General features: G+C 43.2%; 2 protein-coding genes across 5 annotated transcripts in view; one reads left to right on the top strand and one right to left on the bottom strand.

Moving 5' to 3' along the window:
- The window catches only part of ankrd13b (ankyrin repeat domain 13B), a 44,696-nt gene extending 27,558 nt beyond the window's left edge, over window positions 1-17,138 (bottom strand). Inside the window, exons 1-2 of one of the 2 annotated variants that reach the window (XM_047593286.1) lie at window positions 16,410-17,138; window positions 16,163-16,305 (exon numbers count right to left, since the gene is read on the bottom strand). In XM_047593286.1, the coding sequence (XP_047449242.1) occupies window positions 16,163-16,270 (108 nt within the window). In that variant the 5' untranslated portion in view covers window positions 16,271-16,305; window positions 16,410-17,138. Of the gene's footprint in view, window positions 1-16,162 lie in introns of both variants that reach the window. The other variant, XM_047593285.1, reaches the window with a different exon arrangement.
- Window positions 17,139-17,532: 394 nt separating this feature from the next.
- The window catches only part of git1 (G protein-coupled receptor kinase interacting ArfGAP 1), a 22,595-nt gene continuing 21,523 nt past the window's right edge, over window positions 17,533-18,604 (top strand). For 2 of the 3 annotated variants that reach the window (XM_047593563.1, XM_047593562.1), the window contains exon 1: window positions 17,533-17,976. In XM_047593563.1, the coding sequence (XP_047449519.1) occupies window positions 17,925-17,976 (52 nt within the window). In that variant the 5' untranslated portion in view covers window positions 17,533-17,924. The remainder of the gene's footprint in view (window positions 17,977-18,604) is intronic. The other variant, XM_047593564.1, reaches the window with a different exon arrangement.

The following is an 18,604-nucleotide window of genomic DNA, read 5'->3' as shown; positions in this document are numbered from 1 at the left end:
CTGACAAGAAATTAAATAACATTGACCAACTTGTCACAACACAATGTTCTGGTGAGAAACCTCCAGATCTGTCCAGACCTGGCCTCCACATTCACTAGATCCCAAACTGATCAAGTACCTGTGGGATGATCCACAGAGGACCCTCCCCTCAACCCACAGGACCCAAAAAGGGAAGGGGAAAGAGACGTAACACAAAATATAGTTTTCAGGAAGTAAAACATTTATTGCCAGCTGATTAGCGAAAATAATACAAAACTCATAGTGTAGTCTGAAAAAAACAAAAGAAGGACTCCAATGGAGGTCAATTGGTTAAGATGGCAAAACAGGAACTAGGGGAATTAACACAAATACACCTATTTCGTTTAGTATACCACCAAAAAAAAATCAACCCGAAGCGAATCAAAATCACCACTACTGGGAGAGGGTGAGGTTAACAACAACATAAAAAACCCAAAAGGATCTGAACAAACTCAAAGACCACGTCCCGGCCAAACACTCTTAATGACAGTGTCCAACAGTGTCCAACACCAGGCTTAAATCCAACACAAAAAAGAACCGTGAAATACACTAATAGAAGAGAGTTTCAGGGGCGGACTCAGTTGCCAGGCACCACTGGACGCCCTCAGAAGGCCAGTGTCTGTTCTCTGATGAGTCCGACCCAATATTATGGAGGTGTTTGTAATGTTACGCCTGATCGTGTGCATCATCAGATTTTGATACATTATCAGACGTGAATAAAGACTCAACTTGTGTTCTGAAGTCTGTGTCTTGATGTTCTTCACATGGAATCATCTGTGTTCAGTTGAGACACTTTTAATGGATGACAGCATTAGACCGTATCATACTGACAGGCTATCAAGTTACTATTGATCAGGAGGCCTGAGAAAGTCATGTCTAGACCTGTCAAGCAGCAACAGTGCCCATTTTACTTGAACCTGTCTCTTACTACAGGGGCTGCGGTGCTTGTACACCTGGGAAGTCATGTTTCTGTGTCCCCCGCGCTTGATTTAATCAATTACCGCCTGTACTGCCAATCTCCCTCTCTCCGTCCATTACCCGGGCAGTCCGACGCACCGCTGTTACCCGTGTAGCCTGTCTCTGCAGTGTGCTCCTTCATAATCAGCAACTTTTACCACGCTGGTCTTAGATCTGCCATCCAATTAAAAGGAGCTGCTGACGGCCACCATTATCCGCTGCCCGGGCCGATCCAAGGTCAGTCCTGTCAGTACGTTGCGGGCTTGAATTCTAATTAAGGATTATTCTCGGAGGTGAGAGCAGCGTGTCTCCGAATCAGCACTTTAATAAAGACTTTGAGGATGCTGTGGAAAAATCTTTCTAGGAATAGAAATGAGACTTTCTGGGGAACATTGTTAGATGTTTTCTCCCTGTATATATCCGGGACTGTGTATACAGTGTTTGGAAATAGTCTTAATTCATAGCAGCAGAGAAGGAGGAGGAATGTATTGGATATTTAATCAACTGAGAACAAAGAGGAAAAAAACAGTTTCAGTATATGGAAGGAAAATATGTACAGCATAGTATTCAGCATTAGTATAATATTAACAGAAGATAGCAACAGTTCAACATGGGTTATGTTTCCTGGAATCCCTCATTGTGAGCAACATCAGACAGACACGGCCACTGCGTTATCAATCAGTTACTGCAGGATCCTGTTTCCCCCATTTGCAAGGGAAATGAAGAACCTCACACACAAACATAGAGGAGCGTACAAATGCAAAGGCAAAAAGAGACACGGATACGCCTACACATGCTCGCACACGCATGGAACATGCGCTTAAAATGTTGCACGCGCAGGATCGAGTTTCGTAAAGCCCAACTCAATAAATAGAACACGATACCATGGTTTCGGTGCATTAATGGGTGTGATAGCGCTCCACGATCTGTGGTTAACAGCTCTCTGCTCTCCAGAGTTTGTTGCAAAAGCAATAAAATAAGGGAAAGAGAGAGATGCAGAAAAGAAAAAAAAAGCGGTTAGAGGGATTCCTGTTGTGAGAAAATGCCTGTCAGCAACAACTATAATGTGTAAGAATGGCTAAGATGGAGAGAGAGTGAGAAAGAAAAGAGCAGCGACTGTTCTTGCAAGTGATGGCAAACAAAGAAACAGGGAGGCGCGGGGAGAGAGAACAGACGGAGGGAGTTGGAAGGGGAGCTGGAGGAGACAACAAGATGAGGGAGTCCCACAGGAGTTATGTAGGCAGGGGAATAGAGGGAGGGATGGAGGGAGGGAGGGTTGGACCGCCATGGCAACACAGTGGAAGAAAGCGAGCAGTCGGCGTTGTTTGTGTGTGCTGGAAAACTAAACAGGGTCCAGGTGTAAAATGCAAATGCAGCCGCTTTCCGTGCTGCGTTTGTGCGCATCCGACACGCGCGGCGCCTCGAAGGGACGGCGCAGGGCGACTTGTGCTGGTGCAGCATAAATGTGACGGCCTGTCGAAAACACAGAAAGAACAGTTCAACGGGAAGTGTCAGAGAAATGACACGTGAAACCGGCTGAACACAGAACATTTCCCCCTCAAATGGAAATGGAAACCCTTCACAGATTACTGCAAGAGTATAAAACAGAGAGAAACGGGGAGCTCTCCCAGCTGTTCTTTCTTCTAAGTGGTTCTGTGTAGTGCCGGTGATTATCAGTTTAAGCTTTCTTTACAGCTGTACTCGATTTCAATTACTCCGGGCACAAAAGCCGAGGGTGAACCGCAACACGGGGAGAGGGAGGGTGCTGAAGGGGGCGCTAACAAGGGAGAGGACGAACAGAGACATGTGGCGAGGTGGAAGGAGACAGAAACAGAGGGAGGGGAAAGTTGAGAAAGCATGGCAGGGGGCGCGCAGGGAACAATATGCGCAATTTATATCAGAGGATGACAGGAAAACAACAGAACGATCCGGTGAACTGTGGCTTGTAGCTCGTAGCTGCTTCGCTTCCTCCTCAACTACACCTGATTTATTATTGGCCACGGGAAAAAAATAAATGATGGAATGGTGGAATTGGAGAATATATTTCATCTGTCTTCTCGGCTTATATTTCCTTTCCTATAGCACTTCTGCGTGATGCATTATGCCACTAGGCGCGCAGCATTATTTGCCACATCCATTACGCTGGTCATTGCAAGTCAGTCTAAGTAAGCATGACAAATGGATCCCTGCAATGTTACTGAGCGCATATCAACCTCTCGGTGTTTAACAACGAGCCGCGTCCCCGCTCGTCGCAGCTCATTCAAAATCAGAACATGTTAAACGGAGAGCATCACCAAAACCTGCTGCCACGTGCGTTATTCTCACCCAGGAGTCTCCCGGCCCCTCCGCTCCGTCTTTTTTTTATGCGTCTGTAAAAGGCGAACAGATGTTTCAAAGGGCCGGCTCTCCTTGGTAACCGGCAGCGCAGCACAACGCCCGGACCCTTGTCAAACGTTCGGAACAACACGAGTCAGCACGTGAATAATTTGTTGCGACGGCGCCTTCGAGCAGGATCAGACAAAAGTGTCTGACTCAAGTTGTGAGCCCCTGAGACTTTGACGGGGGAGGATTTGTGTCCGAGTTAGCAGAGCACACACGGAGCTGCAAATTTGCACTGTGACTTCTGAGTAAAGTTCATCATTGTAAAAACATTATTGATGGGGGAAAAAAAAAGGAAGCCATGTCTGCAAGCAATGGCGACATAAGGCGGAACGTAAGCTGAGCAGTTCAGTGGGTATAATACTACAGTACAAACACAGACACACACCCGGGGGCACCACTTAGGTCCACTTAAAGCTATCGTCCTTGCACCACTAAGTGCTGACCTGCAGACACACTGACACACTTGCTCATTCACATGTGAACAATGTTCAGCTGGAAAACAAAATGCGCAAACATGCTCCGAGCTCGTCCGGATGACGACCACGTCTCCTCCCCCATTTACAAAATAGGAACTCTCAGGAGGAAATAGTTGTTTACAACTAATGGGCCGTGCACTCCCCCCCGCCCCCCCAGACACACACAGAGGACACTCTCGTTGGCCTTGTTTGACTCTTGTGGTTCTGTAGTTACAGTGGGGACATGGTGTCACCCACTGCTTATCTTCTTGGCTCCCACACTTCACTCACAACAATTAAATCTCAGCGAGGGGCATATTGTGGCCACGTGAGGTCCATGATTAAGGGCGTGCCGCACAGCGCTCACATTGTGTAAGGACATTCTGGATGATGAACGTGTTCTTAAAACGTAATTTATGTTTTCACAAGTTAATCGCAAAAGTGGAACTCGTTAAAACAATGGGCCGTGCCGCAGACCGACTGACAATGAGGACGAGTTCCCTTGATAAGCTGCCACATAAAGACATTTTAATAATATTAGCTTAGTTTTTTTTTTTTTTCTCATGCTTCAATAAGCTATGGCAGTGAGGCGCCGTGTGCAATAGGCCTTTTCTCAGCTTTTTGTTTGGCCACAACAAAAAAGTAGATTTGGAATTATAGGACTATAAAATTATATATATATATATATATATATATATATATATATATATATATATATATATATATATATATATATATATATATATACATATATATATATATATATATGTACATGCAGTAAAGGCCCATATGATGAAAAAAAAAATTCTGTTTTTGTTACAATAACATTGATTTGTATCAATATTGTGCTGGTAAAACTTTTTTATCTGAACAGTTAAACACTAACAGGTTTATTTTTTTTAAGCAAATCCTGACCTGTAGAACTCAAAACACCTTCATGTCACAAGTTGCACGAATAAACTGATGACGCGTTTTTTAAGGCTCAAAAATCAGACACCTCACCTGCAGTTAGAGGAAATGAGCACAAACCATAGATGTTGCAAATTTATTCCACCCGGAGATAAGGTGTTAACAATTTCCTGTTGATCAGGCCATCTCTCACGCCACCACTGTCAGTCCAACAGAAATGTTGTCAAACGAGTCCAATATGCTTCCATCTGTTTACATGAGGTATTTTATTGTCACCAGGCTATAGTTAATTCAGCCAGTGTTCCCGTCATCCCCATCGTCTTTTTCCTCATTAGCTGTCTACTGTATTTACCTGTCACTTCTGCCACCTGTTGCCAAATTGTCTCATCTAGCTCTCTGTCTGATTGACCACTGCCCTCTGGGCCCCGATCTCAAAGCTGTCCCTTTAGATTGCTCTCCATCTGTTGCTCACCTGGCCGCGTCTGAAGCTAGCTGAACGTAAACAGTCTGTTTGTCTTGTTTTTGGTCCATGGGCCTTACTAAACTATTATCTGTTATAGCTAAATGTATCAATTCAACTACAGTCTCTGGACAGAACCAGGGGACTTCCCCGTGTTTATGGGGTTTGCTAATCAAATGAAAGCCCAATCCGTATCAGACACAGTCATTATAAAAGATATAAGTATAAAAAACAGCTTGGCTGCTGCAGAAAATGCTGTGACCATTTGCATCTTATTATCAAGTCTTACTTCCATTCAGAGAAACAGTTAAACAGTAACTTTTTCACTTCGGAAATAAACTGTGAACTGTGTGCAGACACTGCAAAGCACTGTGTCTGAAAAGAAATTTTGTATCGTACTGTTGCATTATTCTTGGGGTCAGAATCAGCAGCGGCATGGCAAATCGATTCATTAGTGGTAAATGAACTAATTATGTTCCATATGTTGTTATAAGAATTAAAGTTTTAATTTATAGCAATTTTTATATTTAGAATTCCCTCACTGTCTGCCCTCTATGTATTTGTGTATAGTTGTGTGTGGGTAGTTTTGATTTAATTAAAGCACTTGGTCTGAATTAAATTAAAGCACACAATGTCTTCTTCCCCTCCCCTTTTATTTCTGTCCCTCCTTATGTGCTCAAAAGCATCAATTCATACATCTTACGCTCTTTTTTTGTACTTTTTCTGTATCTCTGTCCCCACTCTATTATAATATTCAGTTATCTATTTCACGTGTCATAATTGGGTCCTTTGCATCACCCATTCTTGTTCATCTGTGTCTTGGTGATATCCAAACAGAATAAAAACGCCTCATGTAAACCTTGTCATAATCCCTCCAATAAGAGAATATGAACACGTAATATCATGTTAACGCAAATCGTGAAATGAACCAGTTATACAGGCCCACGTAACCCATGTCACATCAGCTGATGTAAAGCAACAAGTTGTTCAAACGAGTGTTTGGAAAAATGAATGGAGCCGTAAACAGTGTGACAGCGCGGTGGAAAACATGAGTCCGTCTCAGGCCGTCTTGCTCATCCTGTACTGAGTGAATTGCCAATAAAGTCTGGAAAAAAGTCTTTTCTTTGTTGTATTTCCATCAGATTCCATGCACCACAGCGGCAGGACCAATTTGTTCATGTCAATAAAGTTATATTTTGTGCAAGTAAACACATGTAAACAGACAAGCTGTAATCTCTAGCTCTATATAAACTTCATTACTCTTGGCTGTCTCTTGTTGTAATCAGTCTGTCTGTTTTTAATGCCATTCTCGCTCCATCCCACCGTTCCGTTTGCTCCTGCCCTCTTTCAATAGTGAGCTCAGTGGAGGCTGCATTATTGATAGGCATCTCTCTCCGTGGCATCTGCTCCTTCTCATTCCTCCCTCCCTCTTTCTCTCCCTCACTCCGAGCGCGCCTGGCCTGATGCAGCTTGGCAGGTACTTAGGCCGACATCAATCTTTCATACGAACACCACAGACACACACGCTCACAAAGTTGCGCTCACACACACACACAGCAGCTTTCCCAAAATGTTTGTGCATGGGGCGCATTGGAGCAGAGGGCGGCGATGGGCTGGGGAGGGGTGGGGGGGGTGTAAAAATAACTTCTCCTCCCCTCCTGTCTCCCTTCTCGCCTCTGTGACTCTCCATCCAGAGGAGACTTTGAGAAACGCTAGACTGCCATGAAACCCTGATCCATTTTCCCTGTGACACCGCTTCCCAAATCAAAGGACGGCACAAAACCTGCGTCACGGAAGACGGGGTGAGCAGAATAAAATGGTGAGGGTAACCTCGCAGGAGAACAAAAACTCTTGACAAGGCACGATTCATTTCCACTTTCACAGGTGCACTGAAGGGCTGTGAATGCGAACTTTGGAAAAAAAAAAGAGAAAAAAAAGACCAGCTCATCATCAAGTGAAAGAGCTGACCTACATTCCAGCATATTTAATGTTTCTCTGTTTCACTGCACTTTGTCTGTTTACTGTCAGCTCTGTCTCAACAGAGAGATCTGGAAGCACGCGCAGAAGCAACCTGGCTGGGGTACTGATGGGCCTGTCAGAACGGCAGCATAAACCAAGAGAAACCTTCTCTGGCGATTGTCCGGAGGTGCAGACACCTGCTTGTTGCACTGAACTGAAAGACCTCTCCAGGACGCCAGGAAAGACGTGCGTGCAGGCCGGCACAGGGAAAGCAGAAACTGTGTAAGATGCAGGAACACTCACAGGACAAATCTATTGTTTCAGCGAGACAGACGGTGCATATAAAAGAGCATAATCATATAGCGTGAAACACGGCTGTCTCTTTTCTTTCTTTCTTTCTTTCTTGTGTGTGTGAGCATGTGAATTCTGAAGCAGCCCCATGTAAACCTGGTAGTCTGGTAAGAAAGGCTTAACTTTAGTTTGTGTCGACAGTGAAGTCAGGGGACATTTCGCACCTTACTGCAAGAAGATGCCAGCATAATTTTCAATATAGAAATATTATGATTTGTATGTTTGTATGAAGTGTATTCACCTCACTCATTTACACTTCACAAGTTCACAAGTTAGACTTCCTCGGTTATGCTTCCCACAAATGGTGCGAACAACATAATTAACAAGTTAAAGATAAGAGTCAAAACAGCACAACAAATTCTCTACATCACATTCGTTATAAGTTGAATTTAGGCAGCGTATCGTTGTGAACTCAAATCTGAAACTCCTGTATCCACACAGTTTCTCAGTGTTGCAAAGCATATACACCAGATTTACACTGTGTATTTTCAAATGCACAGTGTGTACTTCTGGGTGAATAAAGCCCAGCCTTCTGAAAGCACAACTGAAATTTACCCAAATAAACAGCTTAAGGGAATGTCCCAAACAAGGCAAGCCAATCCATTCTGAGGAACAGCTTAAAAGGCACGAAGTAAACACAGACTTAAAAACGCAACCTAAACGTCTCTAAGCCACAGATGTGGTAAGAAGCTTTAGAATAAGGCCAACATGTGTCCGTTCAACCGGCGTTTTGAAAGCTGTCGTGGCATTTGGGAAAACATGGTACACAACTTCTACAAAGACCTCAAAGCGTTATCCTCTGGGCTTCACCAGTGACGCCAGGTATGAACTGGGACATGAATTGCATTGTAGCAGCCTTCCTATGAGGCTTAACTTCTTTTCCACCATGGTCCGCTATGGCACCAATATAACTGCAACTGATGTAACCAGCTCTGCGTAGTTACGTGAACGTTTCCACCTGGGACAGTTGCTCACCCACACTCCCTAATCATCTCGATTGTTGAAGCTCAAATACATCAACAAATTAAGGTGGATCATAAAAGCTGTAGGAAATTTCCATGTGACCTATTTCCAGAGTGTCTTAGAGGTGGGAATTCCTGGTAATTAAATCCAATTAGGCCATTTTGAAAAGCTTCCACTGCCATCAGACACTGTTCACCTAACAGTGACAATAAACAACTGTAGTGTTAAATCAGTATGTTTTAGCAATCAACAAGCTAATGAATATGACTGGAACGTCAATAATACAGAATCATATTCCAGTTGCAATCTCAAGACAGACCCAGCAAAGCGTGCGCACTTTAGCCTCAGTTTACGGCACGTCTGGATGAGCTTGCACCCCGCGAGTATTGCAATATTTGAATATAGTTGCATTTTTTTCCAACCGGGTGTCTGTGGAGACACAGAAATGCAGTACTGCGTTACTGCTAATGCAGCCTCTATAAACGGATATCTGGATATGAACACAGAATACTAAACTGTCATCCGGTCATAGCCAGTGGCTTCGGAGATTGCTGCTAATGCAAGCTGAACATTTCACACAGCTGCAGCCTCACATGATATGCATTAAACTGGCGTTTAGCATGAGTCAATTTTTCTTGCGGAGTGGTCACAGGAAGTGCAATGTGTTCTGTTGATGTGCCCAGCACTAACTGCAGTTGTACGTCAAATGTGCATCGTCTTCTGACAGTACCTCAGTTGGAAATACTGCAGGACTAATGGAGCTAGAAAGAGCAGCAACAGTGACCTGATGGATGAAGAGCTGCAGTCGACTCCTTTCACTGTGTCCTGCTCCTCCACTGAGTATAAAATCTAATTACTGTTGTGCACAGAATGACGGAAAAAAGGCGAATTATTGCCTGACTCCTTTATTGCATCAGGAATAGTTTCTTCTGTTGTTGTTTTTTTTTTTTTGCTGGCCCTAGAATTGTGTGACCTGTTGTATACACATATATCACATATAAAATGAATTTGACCCTTAACAGTCTTCTTACTCTGCTTTCATTGTGGCAGCTGGGAGCTGGCTGGGTGAAGACGACCTCTCAGGAGATGCTGTCTGACCCACAAAACCACACAAACAAATATATAGATATGAGTGTGTTTTTTTCCAATTAAGTAGCACACAAACAACAACGAAGAGAAGAAAAGTTTTAGAGGAGGAAAACTCAGTGACCACAACAGGCACTAAAGTCATCCCAGGCATGTCCCTGTTCCATCAACTTGATTGAGATAATGTCTTCTTCTTTGGTTCCTTTCAAATAATGGCTATTAGTGTCATTTTGCGCGCCCGCTCCGTTAAAAGCTCGCAGCATCTTAACTAAACCTGACCCAACCCGCCCAGCCATCATAGTGTCACTCTGTGGCTTTACCGCGCTGCAATTTAGATGGGATTTTATTACACTGAGGAAAGTAAGAGGGGTTGGGATGGGTGTGATGGATGGATAGATGCAGATAATGAGGGAGGGAAGGCACCAGGGAAAGAAGATAAGGAGCATTTTATGCAATGGGTAAACAAGAGAAGAGAAGAGAAGAGAAGAGAAGAGAAGAGAAGAGAAGAGAAGAGAAGAGAAGAGAAGAGAAGAGAAGAGAAGAGAAGAGAAGAGAAGAGATAGCCGATGTTTGGCGCCAAAGAATCAGGGCTTGAGTGAAGGCAATGGACCTGTGAGCCTTAATTTATATCCATATTCACGAGACAGGTACCCAGTGTAAGATTTTATGACACTGATTTAACATTGGCACCTTGCCGAGGGCGTCATAATGACTGATGGGAAAAGAGAGCCGGGGTCTGACACGAAGACAGGGACAGGACAAGAAACAGCAATAGAGAAATCTTTCTGCCATTTCCTGCCTTTGTCTTGAGATGGACCATCACTCCCAAGTATGGCCCTGCTCTTTTTCAATTACACTGCCGCTTTCACGTCTGTGTGAAAACCCAGACAGACTCTGTTCATGGTCAAAGTCTGTCATTATTTCCTCCCCACCTCCTCTCCTCTACTCTCGGTCTTCACTGCTGTCATTACCATGTTTGTGCTTCTGCTGCTTGACTTCAGTCTGTCAGGTCTGTCCTTAACATGGCGCTGGTTCCCCTCATCCCCTCTTCTATCCCCCGCTGCTTGTTTTTCTTCATGTCATCTCATCCTATTCCACCCAACCCTTAGTTGCCTCTGTGGCCTCCTCCTGTGGCAACATTTCAGCCACTGTCACTCATTCAAACATACGTGCACTGTGCTGTGTCTGCCAATGAAAAGAATGTGATCAAAAATGGTGCCGGATATTTGACGCATGCACGTGGTGGAATGAAATGAGTCTCATCATCAAGCTTTAAAATGGAGGCAGACGCTTTCTTTACACTTTTCAATGCCAAGGCAGAACGAGGGAGTGTGATAATATAATACTATTTTTACACAGTGCGAACAGAGTTCATCAGAGAATAAATATTTGTATGCAATATCAGCACAATAAGGCCTTTGTTATTTGGTCTCTAACAGTGTTGACCCAAATGGGACACCCCAGTGTCCGTCATGTGATACCATAGGAAGCATCACAATGCATTGTTTTGTAATAATATACAGTTGCCACTGGAATTATGCAGATGTCTCGCTAATATTCTTCTACGGTTTCTATGCTCCACTTGTCTTTTTCTGTCGTGGAATAGGAATAGGCATCTGCTGTAGAGATCGCAGTGGTTACAATCACAGTACAGTCAGTATCTGCATGAACTAGATTTACTCCTTAGTGTTCACCTAATTCATGCCTGACAAGCTCATGGAACTTCAAAAAACCAAATACCCATTCAGAGTATCCAGAGCCTTTGCTTAACTAAAGTATTAAGCATAATCATTAGATTATTAACACTGAAGCATCCAGCTATTGCTGTTGTATGGACGACTTCTCAGATTCGACAGATTTACTATAAACGGGAGAGGACGAAGAGAAGTTCAGACGGACACATCTGAATGAGATGTTAGAAGCCAATAAGTTTGGTTTCATGGTTTATCGTTGGTCTGATTTGGTGTTTTACAATGAGTCACACTTTAAAAGCTTGTTATATAATTTGTTGTCTAGAATCTCCAATCAATCAATGCCAAATAAATGTAGTGGAGTACAGTATATTTCAAATATAGTATAAAATATAATGAAGGGGAGTTAAAAAGCTGCATAAAATGGAAACACTCAAGTAATGTAATATTTATCTCAAAGTTGTACTTAAATACTTGTACTTGAGTAAATACACTTACTAATTCAGTTTCCACTGTTCATACAACAGTATGATATAATAAGTGGATAAGGATGAAGGACTCTACAAACATAAAGCTGTGAACAGCTTAACGACTATACATTACATCCACAATGCATAAAGCAAATCACCACTTTTAACTAGTCCTTCGTTTATGCAGGATTCCAGCTCTAGCATGGAAATATAATTCGAGGTCATGCAATGTCCTGGTGATGGACTTACTGCAGCCAAGTCAAGTGGGCCTTGGGTATACTTGGCAAGGTAAAGTTAGTGTCCTGATTTACGCGAGCAGGTATCTTAGAAGCTCAAGAAAGAAGTCCATTTCACATTTACATTGTACACTTGGCTTGCTAATGCAGTCAAACCGTAACCATAGTGTGGCACTGTGACTTGTAATGCAAAAGCATTTAACTTAACTTAACCGTTTTGCTTGCAGCTGTGAAGAAAAAAAATCACTCAGCAGCCATGGCCACAGTTATGCAGAATACTCCCCGGCGCCTGTCATCAGCATCGTGCAGTTTTCACATACAGTAGGTGTTTCACTGCATGTGACTGGCAAGAGCTCAGACGTACAGAATGTTGTGCTTGTGCTGTCCCAGTTTACACAGCACCACACAAAACTAGGAGCTAAGTTTGCCATGGAAAGTGTGTCATAGCTGTATATCAAATGAGTTCTGGGATCTGATGCTAATTTTCTTAGTTTAGTAGCTGAGATGAGTTCAGTTTCACAGCAAATGTGAAACCATCATGACGATGTGCGTATGACTACACAAACAGAAGTTCAGAAACAATGAGCAGGAAGCAAGAAAGAGAAACAGGACCGAGGAGAAGCTGTGTAGAATTTTTGGCTTGCTCTGATCTGCCATCAAACGGATAGAGTTGAGGTTTACGGCCAGTGAGAATGCCTCTGGTGCTGACATAAAAGGAAAGGAATGATGAATAACGGTTGTTAAGAAAAATAGCAAAAAAGTTATCTGACTTTCTTCACATTCTCTACTTTATTGGGTTTTGGCACCGATAAACAGCTTTAAAGACACATTCCAGAATGAAATTTGACATCCATGAAATCCAATAGAAGCAAGAAGCCAAGGAGATGTTTAGATTTACTGTAGTTTTACATTTCAAATAGTGTAAATTTACAGTGTTGTGATCGGGTTGTATCAGAGGACAAATCCAGCTGATCTACTGAAAAAGTGCTGGCCTCCTTCCTGATATCTTATTTTTTTGCATGTTTGTCACATTTCAGATCATCAAACTAATTTGAGACAAAGATAACACAAGTAAACACAATATGCAGTTTTTAAATGAAGAATATTATTATTAAAGGGAAGAAAATTCAAACCCACATGGCCCTGTGTGACAAAGTGGTTGCCCCCCTGTTAAAACATAACTGTGGTTTGGCCACAGACAAAAGTTGAACTTTTTGAAAGGTGTGTGTCCAATTACATCTGGCATAAAAGTAGCACCACATTTCAGAGAAAGAACATCATAGCAACGGTTAAATCTGGTGGTGATAGTGTGGTGGTTTGGGGCTGGTTTGCTGTTTCAGGACTTGGAGGACTTGCTGTGATAAATGGAACCATGAATTCTGCTGTCTACCAAAAAAAAAAACCCTGTAGGAGAATGTCTGGCCATCTGTTGGCGGTTTATACTGGAAAACCCTCCATTGTTGCTGAATACAACAATTCCACAAAGATGAGTGGGTCAAAATTCGTCCACAGTGATGGAAAAGACTCATTGTAAGTTATCACAAACCCTTCATTGCAGTTGTTCCTCCTAAGGGTGGCCCGGCCAGTTATTAGGTTTAGGGGCAAACACGTTTTCATACAGGGCCATGTAGGTTTGGCATTTGTTTTCCCTTAATAATGAAAACCTTCATCTAAAAACTGCATTTTATGTTTACTTGTGTTATCTTTGACTAATATTGAAATTTGTTTCATGATCTGAAACGTCTGAGTGTGAGAAAAATAAGAAATCAGGAAGGGGACCAGCCCTTTTTCACACGACTGTAAGTTCTGCATTTTAGCCCCTGGGACGTCTACAGATTGGTGCATGTGTTCCAGCAGTACAGCAGAAATAACTACAACACAACGTGTGTGCATGAACTCAGTTTTAGGGTAAGGGTTAGGGTTAGGCATTTAGTTGAGATGGTTAGGGTTAGGGTAAGTGGCTAGGAAATGCATTATGCCAATTAGTGTCCCCACATAGATGGACATACAGGAATATGTGTGTGTGTGTGTGTGTGTGCTTGGCTTTAGAAAAAGAACAACTTTATGACATGAAGGTCCTGGGTTCAAATGTACAGCAGAACAGCAATACATTTTGCATTATAAAATATTTATAGGCTCAAGGGTTCCTGAAAAATGGATGAATATAGGGAATATGTGAGCTAATTTATTGACCTTACTGTATCTGTGTAAACCAAACACAGGCAAAAGTTTTGGTTTAGTGAACTTGATGTGAATTCAAACAAAGCCATATCAATAATTAATATGTCATTGAGACCACTTATGTAATTACACCAATGTAATTGCGTTAGTAGCATAAATAAAATTACGGAGACAAATTCAGGGTGGAATTGTGAATATTTTTAATATATTAAGTGTAAAAGGTGTAATAAATTCAGTTGTGAGTTTTTTTAATCCCCACATACAGCACTCAATTATTAATTACAGTGCAGAGCTGTATCATTACTATCTAATGGCAATACTGAGTTGCTTCCAAAACAGGGGTGGCATCTTGGAAAACGATATCTGTGGCTCGGTATGGTGGACTGTCCACAAACCAGCGGTTAAATCCCTGGTACATTGACCACATGCCACAAGGTCCTAAACCGCATGCTACTCCCAGTGAGCACTGGGAGTAAGTAGAAAAGCGCTATATAAATACGAGACCATTTACCATTACATCTGCCCGGCCAAACAGATGATGGATATGTCACGTCTTTCAGGAAACTGAGATGACGAACACAGTCTCATAAAACACTGAGGCATCCATGATGCATTTGAAACTGATGGGATGCTGGTCTCTAGCTTCAGCCATATTGACATAAGCTAAAGAATTGGACGGTGAAAATGTTGATGCTAAATGAAAAGTGGGTGATTCCCCCAAAGTCATTAGGATGCATTCACTGGTGATCACGGACATATGCTCTCTATTTGAAAGATGGTTTGAAATATCCAACTTACAGACCAACTGAGACACAGCAAGTGTATCTACAGACAAAAGATACAGTATATACTGTGGAAGGTAGAAACGCGGAATGTTGCCTCTGGCATTGACTTGAACACCGGAGGTCTGCCCTTAGAGCCTCTTCACTGTGAGGTGTGCAGCAGCTATTATGGTTAAGGGTTAAGTGGTAAATGTCACACACTCCGCGTGACAGACCGATAGACGGCTAAGTTTGATCCCAGACCATTTTAGCGTAAAGAAAAGGCTTCCTGGTTTACGATTTCACAACCACGAGATGGTAAAGGTGTGCATGCGTAGGCAAGCGCGCGTAAATGTGTGTGGGCATGAGAGAGCATAAAAATGTGATGTCTTGAGGTCTCTGCATGGTGTGTGCACTCAAAAAATCTGTTTGGCTGCTGACCTGCTGCGTCTCTTATATAATGGGAAAGTGCTTTAGTACATTTGCGAAAAAAAGAATGTGGCTGAGTTCACAAACATGAATGCTTTTGCATAGTCTCCCTCATTCTCTCAGACAGACCCAGCGCAATCCATCAAATGATGTGCTCCCTCCATTTAAAGTGAAATAAACTTCTGCCAATAAGAGAAAAGGAGATGTTATTACATATTGTACATCCTATCTGGAAAACACAAGGTAATACAACCCCTTGCTGATTCTATAACTGGATCTTCTGTGGTGGTGGTGGGCAACTGCTCGCCCACAAGCCACTGCATCTGCATTGTCTCACCCACTCATAAATGGTTAAGGTGCAGGTGGGAAGGTGGAGAGTGTTCAGTTTTGAGAAGATGAAGCAATAACGCTGCTTAAAGCGTGAAGGTCCTCCGACAAATACACACGTACTGACATGCTGCAACAGCATCAGCCTGCACTTTGAATTTTTCCAGAAATAAACTCCACAGGCACAACTTCTCATGCATATTAAAATTAGGGAGGGGGTGGATATTTCAAGCACAATATGGGAAGCCTGTCACACAGTAATCTAAAAAGGGAATGACGCAAAGATAAGATGCAAATCTCAAACCATACAGCCTACAAGTGTCTCCGTCCACCCTTCTGATAACAATTAACTGCGCTATCGCTGACCAGGCTCCTGAATGGGGTGCTCCGCGGATGGCACCTACACCATCATCACCATTTACAGCTGAGGAACCACACACCTTTTTTTTTTTTAATCGCCTGTAATGAAGAAACGGGCCTGCCTGTGTGAAAGGAAAGACACATCTGATCGCTCTTCTCTGCCTCACCTGCTCGTTCGCTGCCAGCTCCTTCTCCAGCTGTCTGTGTTTGTTGTGCCACACCAAATAGTGAATAGGATACCGACTCTTCTCCGGAGTTTTCTTTGCGGAAATCATCCTCGGATCATAGTTCGCCTCCTCCTCTTTCTTCACTGTGGATTGCAAGAACACTTTGTCGTGAATATTCGCTATATGATCGATTCTATCATCGCTGATCGGCGGTGATGCCCAAAAAGGCGTATGTGGGCAACCTTACGAGTCTGAAACTGTGGTCTGATGGTTCCCTCACTCGCTCCACTTAGAACAAGCGGCCGGTCATTTACAGAGGAGGAGAAAGAGAAAGCCCTCGTTTGGTTGTCTCAGTGCGTCGGGCTACACCTTTATCTCTTATCCACCCGAGCCTCCACCTCTTCTTGCCTCACGCTCTCTCTCTCTCTTCCGTCGCTGCCTACTCTAACGCATCTATCCTCCAGCTCTCCTCCCATCCGGTGGTGACTGAGAAAGATGCGTTGACAAGCTGCAATGAAATGTGCGCACACGCAGCCAATCCGTTGGCGGAGATGTTGGGCTAATGTGTCTCATGGAAGGAAGAAAGAAAAAACCCTGCTGAAATCAAAATCGCATGGCGAAACATGTTTAAATGCAGAACAACTCACCATATGGGCTCCATTTAAAGAGATGAAAAATATATCGCAGCTAGGCCATTCATCGCAAAAGACAAAACCAGTCCAGACTTATAATTTATAGGTCTACACCTGAGCCTTGACCTACTTTTATACCGTTTACTGTCTTTGTTCTTCGTGGTTTGTTTTATTTAATTTATGTCTAGCCACATCGGTGAATGTGTTTTGACTCCTTCTTGTTCCTCTTCATCTTCTTTCTCTTCTTCTGTTTCCTTTTATTTTTTGGTTTGTGTCGCTGTGCATATGATAGAAAAAAAAAACATATTAAATCAAATATTTAAATACCTTTAACCATATCTGTGAATATTTTTGACCTAGTTTGATAATGACAATAGCCCTTAAATAATAATGACAATAGCATATGAATAAAAGTTGTCAGGTGTTGACTTCAAATGGGGTTTTGACAATTTTTACTTCATCATCATCATCATCATCATCATCATCATCTTGTTCTTCTTCTTCCTCTTCTTCGACAGGTGTGACCCGTGTGTATGACATCATCAATGAGGAGAAAATATTCCGCCGCCTATATGTTTGTGTTTTATTTACTTTGTTACCGAAGCTATAAAGGCTCTGTTAAAGATGGGACCTTAACAGGCTACCGACAGTCTAATTATGTCGGTGAATATATTCTTTTCATAAACAGCTGACTTTTATAGTCATCGATCTATGCGTGAAATCCACATCACCTTTAAGAATGACCGGATCACCCCTCCCTGCTCCTCCGTAGGTGGGTTGCGGGGATGTTGGTTGTGTGTGCGGAAACTGACAGGTAGAGAGCTGCCGTCTCCCGGTGACTCGCAGGCAATGCAGCACCCAGACTCCGCTATGAGAAACAGGTTAAATATGTTCACACAGTTTTTCTGTAGACCCGGGGTATAGTGGCGAACGCAGGCGAACAGACCACAGCAGCAAACGGGAAATTCAACTGTCAGCTTGGCCGGGGGAAGCCGACCACACCGCCCGGCTTCCGGGGATTCAGGGGCCGCATCGGTTGACGGCAGACGGTCGGTGTGTAGCTCGGGGGAAGACGGGCGAATATTCACATCACCGCCGAGATCCACCTCTCGATTTCAGCCACTTTCGAGATGTCGAGGAAGCTGCAAAGGACAGAGGTCTGCGCCGACTGCAGTGCGCCAGGTAGGGAGGAGGAAAATAAATTAAAGTAGACCATTGTACTGGAACAATACGTCGGTTGGGGGGGGACATGGTGGGACAAGAAGGCCGAGGTTGCTGTCCCTGTCAGGGGGGTCTGCGGAGCAGGAAAACGGCCTGTGCTGCTAGGCGTCGGTTAGGCCCCAAATAAACAGTGGGAACAGGCGTCGTGTTGTTATCACTCACTGAACAGCTTCATGTGTGTCTTCATTTGAGCCGGACACACATGAGGACGACCGGTTAGTTTGGTGCAGTAGAAGACACGATTGTCAGATTAATGCTGCCTTACCACACAGGGAGACGTTTGTTTTGATTTTAGTGACCGGGACAGACTTCTTAAAGCCTTAGCTTAGCTCGGCTAACTAGCTAGGATTAGACTCAGTTTAACTGGGTACTATTAAGATATTATCTTAAGCCGAGGGTCCTAATACACAATATCACTGCTATATTCAAAAAGTGCCGTGTTATCGTTGGCTCCTGTGCGCGGCTTTTAGAGTTTGTGGACCTAACATAGCTAGCTTAGCCACAGCGTTAGCTACTCTAGCTAACTTTTGCTAAACGTCAAGTTGTAGCCAAGCTGATTCAGCTGGAGCCTCAGATGTCAGGAAGTGGC

This window comes from Mugil cephalus, chromosome 9 (genome assembly GCF_022458985.1).
Source record: "Mugil cephalus isolate CIBA_MC_2020 chromosome 9, CIBA_Mcephalus_1.1, whole genome shotgun sequence".
Classification (NCBI taxonomy): Eukaryota; Metazoa; Chordata; class Actinopteri; order Mugiliformes; family Mugilidae; genus Mugil; species Mugil cephalus.
The sequence above is the reverse complement of the archived record's forward strand: the minus strand, read 5'-3'. Positions and strand labels throughout refer to the sequence as shown.